Genomic DNA, 10,175 nt, shown 5'->3' on the forward strand with positions numbered 1-10,175 from the left:
ATCCGTAAACAACTGCTTGTCGAAACTGTCAATGAGCAGGGCCATCCAGATCAGCACACCATTGAAATCCGCCAGAAACGAAACCCACATAGCGAGGTCCCGCCTAATCTCAGCCAAGAAATGGACAAAAAGGTGCGGCCTGGACACCCCAGCCGTAGACCGTTCCAACTTCCGACAAAAAACCCGGCCCATGGGAATCACCCGACAGGCAAAGTTCAACAGGCCTAGGACGGATTGAGCCTCCCGCAACGTCACCTTACGCCGCTCCGAGCACTGCGCAATGGACTCCCGAAGCTTCGCAACCTTGTCCTGAGGCAGCCGGCAAGCCCCCGCGACCGTATCGATCTCGATACCTAAAAAGGACAAACAGGACAGGGACCGTCTTGTCCTCGGCCACAGGGACGCCAAAATGCCCCATCAAGGCACGCAGCGAAAACAGCAGGAAACCACAGCGAGGAGAACCCGCGGGCCCCACGCACAAAAAATCATCCAGGTAATGTGCAATCATGCTACCTCCGCAAGAAAACTCCACACACCAATGTAAAAAGGCTGAACTTTTCGAAAAATGCACACGAAACGGAACACCCCATAGGCAGACACTTGTCTACAAAGTATTCCTCCCTGACGCGGAAACCCATGAATCGAAACGACTCCGGGTGCAAAGGGGAGCAAGCGAAAATCCGATTCAACATCCAGTTTAGCCATGAGGGCCCCAGGGCCACAGCCCCGAACCATGTCCAAAGCATCCTCAAAGGACTGATACACCACCGAACAATATTCCGGCGAAAATGCATCGTTCACCGAGGACCCAGATGGATAAGACAAATGTTGAATGACCTGGAACTTACCCGGAGCCTTTTTGGGCACGACCCCCACAGGGGAAATAATCAAATCCTCGACAGGCGGCAGCGCAAAGGGGCCCGCCATTCTCCCCAGGCGAACCTCCTGCTCGACCTTTTCCCGAAGCACGTCGGGGAAATCCCGAGCAGACTGCAGGTTCCTGAATTTATTATGCAAGCAAGTAAAAAATGATAAAAATGTGTAAAAAATTACTAAGGAGGCCTTGGTGCAGGTGGACTCTATGTGCTCTTCTGAGAAGGTAAGACCCCACTTTAAATTCATTTAAAATTCGACCCAGAGCAAGGAACCGGAACTTTGCTCTCCAAACAGAGGGTCCCCCTGTCAGATCTGCACACCTCCCCTGCTCAATGCTGGAATTTTTTACACATTTTTATCATTTTTTACTTGCTTGTATAATAAATTCTTTTGCTGGTTTTTATATTGTGTTACCGGTGTGGTTGATGCAAAGATACCATGATATGAGGATCCACATACGTTCCACTGTGAGTAATGGTACGCCTTATTACATATGACAAAGAAACCGCTATATACATCTACCGTCCTCTCACTGAGTAAGTGAGGTACGCTGTAATTAGCAGCCATATTCATATTGTTTACAACAGAGAAAGAATTATACCTTGATGTGCTTCCACTATTGAGATAAAGAAACTGCTATATGCATTTAATTTTCCTCTCACTGAGTAAGTGAGGTACGCTGTGGTTGGACATCATATTCACACTTTTTCATATGAAAGATTGAATGTGCTACATAAAAGATACCTTGATGTGCTTCTACTCATTCCTCACTGTGTAAGTGAGGTACGCACATATTCCACCGCTGTCATCAGATAGATCTCCTAACCTAAAAATTACTCCAAAAATAGTCCCCAGAATTTATTCACGTTTTGTATAAGCTGAAAAGTGTTACCTTAAATTTATACACAAAGAACATCAATCAAAAACAATTCTACACATGTGTTTTCCCTTCATTTTTTCCATGTGTCTCATATCCATGTGAACATACCCTAAGATCCAGAGAAGGAGCCACATCTGGGAAGAAAAACCCCCAGTTATAGAGATAAGTATACCTCTGGGTTCCTCTTTCCACTATTTTTTCCATCCTCACAGACACAGTAGCGCCATCTTCTTCACAACTTCCATATTTTTCACCAGAATAATTTTTCACTAAATTGGGATAAGTCAAATCGTGAAGTAAAGAGGCTGCCACCGTGTCAATTGAAGCGCCAGTAATATTCCAAAACAAACCATTTTCCAGGGGGTAATGCTTGTTGCCAGGGATTTCATGATCTGGGTGTTGTGCTTGTAACCAGGGGGTAATGCTTGTTGCTAGGGTTGTGCTCCCAGTGCCACATATGCCCCCAGTGCCAGATATTCCCCCACAGTGCCAGATACACATATGCCCCCAGTGCCCCATATGCCCCCCAGTGCCAGCTACACACATACCCCCAGTGCCAAATATGCCGCCCCAGTGCCAGGTACACATATACCCCCTGTGCCAAATATCCCCCCCCCCCCCGTGCCAGGTACACATATATCCCCAGTGCCAAATATGCCCTTCCGTGTCAGGTACACATATACCCCCAGTGCCCCCCCATGCCAGGTACACATATACCCCCAGTGCCAAATATGCCCCCCCATGCCAGGTACACATATACCCCCAGTGCAACATATGCCCCCTCGTGCCAGGTACACATATACCCCCAGTGCCAAATATGCCCCCACCCCAGTGCCAGGTACACATATACCCCCAATGCCAAATATGCCCCCCCCCCCCCCCCCCCCAAGGTGCCATTTACACACCCTCCCCGGGCTCCCCGGGCTGCCGTGAGTTTTGGAAGAAGCCGGAAGAGCACAGTGTGCACCTCTCCTGTGTATCCCTCCTGTGTCTCCAGCGGCGTCTGTCAAATGAAGTGCCGGTTCATAAGCCAATCAGAGCTCACGAACCGGCACTTCATTTAACAGACACGCCGCTGCCACCGGAGACCTAGGAGGGACACACAGGAGAGGCACGCGCTGTGCCCTCCTGCCCCTCCGGCTTCTTCCCAAAACAGCCGCAATCAGTGGCGGCGGTGGCAGTAGTTACGCCAGTGCTTGCATGTCAGCCGCTGCTACTTCCATAATTAATACATTTTTTTCAATTATATTTTAACAATATGATTATTTTTAGAAATTTAAAACGTAATTATGAAGAAATATTCCCACTATAAGAGTGTTTGTACTGTCGCTCCCCCAGTCTTCATGAACAGATATATAGAAAAGCATTATTGCATACAAAACAAGAATAGTGGGAGGTCACCATCTTCTCCTAGTCCTAGTTATTAGCGTGGCACCAACGCCACCAGGACCCCCTTGAACAACGCATATTTGGTAGAGAGATAGCCAAATGGATTTGTATGGTACATTGCAGCTAATTCAGACCTGATTGCTAGAAGGCGATTTTTGCACTGCTGCGATCAGATAGTCACCACCTACAGGGGGAGTGTATATTAGCTGTGCAAGTGTGCGATCGCACGTGTAGCAGAGCTGTACAAACAGATCTTGTGCAGTCTCTGAGTAGCCCAGGACTTACTCAGCCGCTGCGATCACATCAGCCCTGCAAACGCTTGGACACGCCTGCGTTTTTCCAACCACCCCCAGAAAACGGTCAGTTGCCACCCAAAAACTGCTTCCTCCTGTCAGTCTCCTTGCAATCGCCCATGCGAATGGATCCTTTGCACAAACCCATCGCTGAGCGGCGATCCGCTTTGTACCCATGCGACGTGCCTGCTCATTGCGGTGCATACGCATATGCAGTTTAGATCTGATTGCAGGCTGTACAAAAACGCAGCCTAGCAATCAGGTCTGAATTAGGCTCCTTATGCAGAACTGCATGTGTAAGGCTGCATAATAAAAAAAAAAGCATTTTGGTAACAGTAGTGACTGAGCTCAGCAGAGCAGCAGTATGACAGAGAAAATGTCCCATAGCACCCGCACTTATGATAGTTACACCTTGTAATTGTTTCCCCTACTTACCACATTTGGGATAAGTTACAATAAGTACATCATCTTCTCTGCCTTCCAAAGACTCCAGTGCTTTAAATGTGCCCTCGCTACAGAGTGTGCTCGGGTAGAGAATACCCTTGTAAGTAAATTTCAGTTCCTCTGGAGTCTTCTTGCTAGCCTCTTCAGTTATTTTTTTTATTTCTTCAGTGAAGTCATACTTGGTTTTGCCTTGTCCCTCAGAGCCAGACATGTTCCTGCAGTTTAAAAGTGTGAACTCAGAACATTTGCAAACACGTCCTTTTATACACTAAGGCACTGGGAGGGCAGTGTTTACACATGTTGCTCATTCCTTACACACATCCACCTGCAGAAATCCCTGCTTATTACCTGGTCATTACATCAGTATACTGACAGAGAAATGATTGCAAGAAAAAGAAAAAATACATCTAATAAGAAGAATGAAAATTGTATTATGTATTATTGAAGAACTAATTTTTATTATGTGTTGATGAATAAATAACTGCAGTTACTACGTCTTTGTAGTTTGCTAAGTTACATAGTAACATAGTAACATAGTATCTAAGGTTGGAAAAAGACAATTGTCCATCGGGTTCAACCTATGTGTGGTCTCCTATGCACGATTATTTTGTATAAAAGTTTGACTGAAGTTGCTGTCTGCCGTTCCGATTAAGTCTCCTTAACATTTTCAAGACACAATGGGGCAATTCAATTATGCCGTACGCCCCTACCTGGCATCTGTACAGTAGTTATTGCGCCTGACAGCTCTTGATTTGGCGTCTAAAGTGCCCAAACTATGGACTTTTTCACACATTTTTTCTAACTGGAGGCAGTGAGAAAAAAGGAGATTTATGGTAAGACTTACCATGTTAAATCTATTTCTGCGAGGTACACTGGATTCCACAGGGAATAACATCGGGGTGTAGAGTTGGATCTTGATCGGAGGCACCAACAGGCTAAAGCTTTGACTGTTCCCAGGATGCATTGCTCCGCCTCCTCTATATCCACGCCTCCAGGCACTGGAGTTCAATTTGTTAACCAGTCCAATGCAGTAGCAGGTAAAAGAGACGACAGTAGTAGTAGTAGCCACATATAACCACATTCTCACGACAGGAGAAGGTACCAGCAGCTAATGCCATACAAACCCAAAGAAGCTAAGTGCGTCAGTGTGGGCACCCTGTGTAATCCAGTGTACTTCGCAGAAAGAGAGTTAACAATGGTAAGTCTTACCATAAATTTCCTTTTCTGTAGCGGGGTACACTGTTATTCCACAGGGAATAACATCGGGTATGTCCTAAAGCAGTTCCTCATGGGAGGGGACGCACTGTAGTAAACACAAGAACCCGGCGTCCAAAGGATGCATCCTGGGAGGCAGAAGTATCAAAGGCATAGAACCTGATGAACGTGTTCACTGAGGAGCACATAGCCGCCTTGCACAATTGTTCTAGGGACGCGCCACAGCGGGCCACCCAAGAAGGTCCAACAGACCGAGTAGAATGGGCCTTGATAGTAGCAGGAGCTGGAAGTCCAGTCTGTACATAAGCTTGTGCAATCACCATTCTAATCAATCTGGCCAAGGTCTGCTTATTTGCAGGCCAGTCACGTTTGTGAAAACCAAAAAGGACAAAGAGAATCAGATCTCCTAAGAGAGGCGGTGCTCTTCACATATATAAGGAGAGCCCATACCACATCCAAAGACTGTTCTTTGGAGGACAAACCAGGAGAGATAAAGGTCGGAACCACAATCTCCATCACTGCCATGCGGCTTTGAGTGCTGCCTTGATGATTTATGTACGCCACCGTGGTGGCGTTGTCCGACTGTACCTGAACAGGCCTGCTCTGTACCAGATGCAGGGCCAGTTTCAGAGCATTGAACGCTGCCCGCAACTCCAGAATGTTTATCGGAAGGAGCGATTCCTCCCTGGTCCATCGACCCTGAAGAGAGTGTTGCTCCAACACCGCACCCCAACCCCGCAGACTGGCGTCTGTTGTTAGGAGGACCCAGTTGGAGATCCAGAAGGGAAGACCCCTGCTCAATCGTTGGTCCTGAAGCAACCAGCTCAGAGACAGACGAACTTCCGGAGTCAAGGAAATCAGTTGAGACCTGATCCGGTGAGGCAGGTCGTCCCACTTGGAAAGGATTAACCTCTGCAGAGGGCGAGAATGAAATTGAGCATACTCTACCACAGGGATGGGGAACCTTCGGCCCTCCAGCTGCTGTTGAACTACATATCCCAGCATGCCTTGCAACAGTTTTAGCATGGCCAAATAGCAAAACTGTAGCATGGCATGCTAGTATGTGTAGTTCAACAACAGCTGGAGGACCGAAGGTTCCCCATCCCTGCTCTACCATGTCGAAAGCCGACACCATGAGGCCTAGTACTTGCATCGCCGAGTGTATCGATACATGAGGGCGAGAGAGGAAGCATCGTATCCTGTCCTGAAGTTTCAGGAACTTCTCCGGAGACAAGAACAACCGTTGGTTGGGTGTGTCAAGTAACGGCCCCAGGTGTACCATGCTCTGAACAGGAACCAGCGAGGATTTCTTCCAGTTGATGAGGCACCCGTGGGCTTGCAGGAATTGGACCATCAGCTCCAGATGATGGAGTAGAACCTCTGGGGATTTTGCCAGGATCAACAAGTCATCCAGATACAGCAGGATCCTGATACCCTGACTGTGTAGAAGGGCCGTCATAACCGCCATGAACTTGGTGAAGATTTGCAGAGCCGTGGTCAGTCCAAAAGGCAAGGCCTGGAATTGATAATGTAGGTTGCCAATAGCAAACCGCAGATATTGCTGATGCGACATGACAAAAGGTATACTGTATGTAAGTAAGCATCCTGAATGTCCAGGGATACCATATAGTCCTTGGGCTCCAAGGCCAGAACAATAGAGCGAAGAGTTTCCATACTGAATTTGGAAACCTTTACAAATTTGTTCAAAGACTTGGGCCGTGAGGTTCCATTCGGCTTCGGAACTAGGAACAGCATTGAATAGTACCCCCTGCCTCTCTGCGCCAGAGGCACCGGCACTATCACTCCTGTGTCCAGGATGGATTGTACCACCAAATGTAGAGTTTTTGCTTTTAATGGATCCGAAGGGATATTAGTCGCGCAAAACTGGTGAGGGGGACATTTCCTGAAAGAGACAGCTTATCCGTGAGTGATGACTTCCCTCACCCAGGCATCTGAAGTGGTCTGTAACCATACCTGGGCGAACCGCAGAAGTCGGCCTCCCACCCTGGGGTCCCCCAAGGGGAGGCACGCCCCGTCATTCAGCAGGCTTGTCCGGTTTGGAAGCAGGCTGATGGGCAGCCCAGGAATGTTTAGGTTTGTGCTTAGAGGTTTTGGAAGTGCGAGCCTGTTTCGGTTATGCCTGACTCTTTGCTTTACTTGGAGGTCAAAAGGAACAAAAGCAGGTACTTTTAGCCTTCGGAGCCGAAGGATTAGTACTCGGCTGACATACAGTTTTAGCAGATGCTAAGTCAGCAACAATCTTGTTCAGATCTTCCCCAAAAAGGATGTTTCCCTTAAAAGGGATCACCTCCAAGCTCTTTTTAGAGTCCAGATCCACAGATCAGGACCTCAACCACAGAATCCGGCAAGCCAGAATGGACGTAGTAGACACTTTGGCTGCCAGCACACCGGCATCAGAGGCACTGTCTGGCATTATCAGAAAAATTAGAAGGTAGCTCCGCTTCAACTTCTTGAAGCCAGGTTTCAATAGCTTTTGCAGCCCAAGAAGCCGCTATAGTAGGTCTATGCACAGCACCCGCAAGGGTGTAAATAGACTTCAAGCAACCCTCAACACACTTATCTGTCGGTTCCTTCAGAGAGGTGACGGTAGTGACAGGCAGATCAGAAGACACCACCAAACGTGCAACACGTGAGTCCACCGGAGGTGGTGTTTCCCAAATTTTACTTAACTCTGCAGCGAGGGGATAATGAGCTAGCATCTTTTTAGACAGGGAGAATTTCTTTCCTGGAGATTCCCAGGATTCCTGACATATGTCAACTAAATGGTCAGAATGTGGCAAAACTAATTTAGTAACCATCTGACGTTTGAACTTATCAGGTTTCTTAGACGTATCTGGAGGTTCAGTTTCATTATCGATCTGAAGAATCAGTTTGATAGCCTCCAAAAGGTCAGAAACATCCAGCTGTGTTGTAGATTTGCCATCAGAAGCATCTGCATCAGTGTCTGATGGGTCAGCATATACACCATCTTCATCGGATGAAGTATCCAAAACATGCGTGGATTGTGAGGAAGAAATGGCCCACTTAGATGACCCTTCGGTCCTAGGGGGGCGAAGGTCAGGCTTTTGTTTAACCAAGGACTGATTTAACTGCTGTAACTGAGTCGACAGAGAATCCACCCATGGTTTATTTTCAACAGGGACAATATGTGATTGTACAGGCACAGGAGGTCCCACAGGGGGCGCAAGTATTATTACTAATGTAAATTAGAAAAAGCAGCCCAAGGTGGATCTTGGTGTGCCACCGGTGCTGCAGGCTGACCGAGGGATAGAAAACCCCCAATACCCTCAGCTGGAATATTTTCCTCAGATAAGTTTGCGGCATCAGCACTGCATGATGCAGGATCAGCCATGGATCTCCCGCCCTGTGACACAGACATTGTTAGAGAATGTAGTTCTAGGGCGTAACAGTACAATATAGCCAGACACAGTACCTGACAAAAAAAAACCTGTGGAGTGTGATTGCAAATGCAGATCACAAACAGAGGATTTTAGTGGTATAAGGTGACTGAAATACACATAGAAAAATACCAAACAGTATATCCTGTGAAACACTATATATATAAGACCCTGATGCACTTAGCCCACGTCAGGGTACAGAATATAGGGATAGCAACATGTGTGTGAGATACACGGAATAGGAACCACACAGCAGCTATTGGCACACACAGTCACATATACAATGTATTGTTGAAGGGTTGTTTCGCAAAGAGGCGAAAAAAGGGGGGACTATAGATAATGTCTCTTAGGGGCACTCTTGAATTCTATATATTCATAGAAGGATAGAATAGGATGATGTAATTTATGGGTGGGATAGGATCAAACTTAACTTTTAATCACAGACGAAAGGATAATAAAATTATTGCTGTACATCAGCAATAATTGTTAAAACAAGTATTAAACAACAAAATGATGTTGACGATATGGTAATATGTAACTCACTTGTATAGAGAGGGTGACAGAAAGTTTGTCTGAAACCCACCGATTTGTAAGTGAGTATTGATGTTTGACGTTTGTCAGAAGCGAAAATATAAGTGTTCCTATAATCTCTATGAAATTATGATGTTATGTACAGTTGTACATTCATAGAAGAGATGATGGGAAACCGGCTTATATAAATCTGGACTCCTAGAGAGTGGGTCAGCTACGGTATTGGATTGCAAGGTTGAACTGGAATGAGATTTGCTGATCGGCGGAAGATATCTTCCTTAGTACTACAGTACCCGGTATTCCCAGAGGGTCATCCTTTCTGGTATTGACCTGGCCCAATGCTGCTTGGCTTCCAAGATAAGGCGAGATCGGGCATGTCCAGCATGGTATGACTGTAGAAAGTCAAGAAGGTACCTGTACAATGTAGAAATTATTACAAACAACAATAAAACTGCACTATACTAGCAATACTAAGTAAAGCTATGAATGTATACCGATATAACAATGCACAGTAAATACTGGATGTATATCACAGGATACTTGTACCAAATATCCCTGTAGTTTTGCACTTGTTCTTAACTAAATCTAAATGACATGTAGAATACTTAAGTGTCCTGTAAATGCACAGCGCTGATGAGGCAGGAGGCTTTACAGAGGAGACAGTGCCCAGCAGTCCCAGAATCAGCGCAGCTCTGTGTAATGGCGCCCAAATGCTGACAGGGAGTGAGGGAAAGAGAGATGTAGCTCCAGGGCGGGAACATCTGCTGTAGATGGTGCCTGGGGCTGGGGGAGGGGCTACAGGTCTGAGTCTTATCCCCTCTGCTGGACTTCACCACCAGGTACTATGGAGCCTATACTAAACGGATTTTAGTAAATCCGACCTGTGCTCCTTGCCCTGGTGGATATAGTGGGGTCCCTGCATGGCCACAGTGTCCACGCCAGCGGATAGCGATTTCGGCAAGTCCCACCTGGAGGACCCTCCTACCTCCTCCATATCGTGCGGCCACGCGATCCTGGAGAGCAGTGGCGGTATGTGTGCCTGATGAGACCGGAGCGCCTCCGCTGTAAGAACCCGACAACCAGGGAGTGGGAGTATACAGCGCCGCTGGGAGAGGTGAGGGAGCCGCA

At 47.0% G+C, this 10,175-nt stretch overlaps 1 protein-coding gene and 1 pseudogene across 1 annotated transcript in view; both read right to left on the minus strand.

Annotated features, from left to right (window-relative positions):
- LOC134910171 (sulfotransferase 6B1-like) overlaps positions 1 to 4,100 on the minus strand; it is a 61,071-nt gene extending 56,971 nt beyond the window's left edge. The window contains exon 1 of the mRNA XM_063917896.1: positions 3,874 to 4,100. Within this exon, the coding sequence (XP_063773966.1) occupies positions 3,874 to 4,093 (220 nt within the window). The 5' untranslated portion in view covers positions 4,094 to 4,100. The remainder of the gene's footprint in view (positions 1 to 3,873) is intronic.
- Positions 4,101 to 9,328: 5,228 nt separating this feature from the next.
- Positions 9,329 to 9,447, minus strand: LOC134912490 (5S ribosomal RNA; annotated as a pseudogene).
- Between the last annotated feature and the right edge of the window lie 728 nt (positions 9,448 to 10,175).

Source organism: Pseudophryne corroboree, chromosome 4, assembly GCF_028390025.1.
Source record: "Pseudophryne corroboree isolate aPseCor3 chromosome 4, aPseCor3.hap2, whole genome shotgun sequence".
NCBI lineage: Eukaryota > Metazoa > Chordata > Amphibia > Anura > Myobatrachidae > Pseudophryne > Pseudophryne corroboree.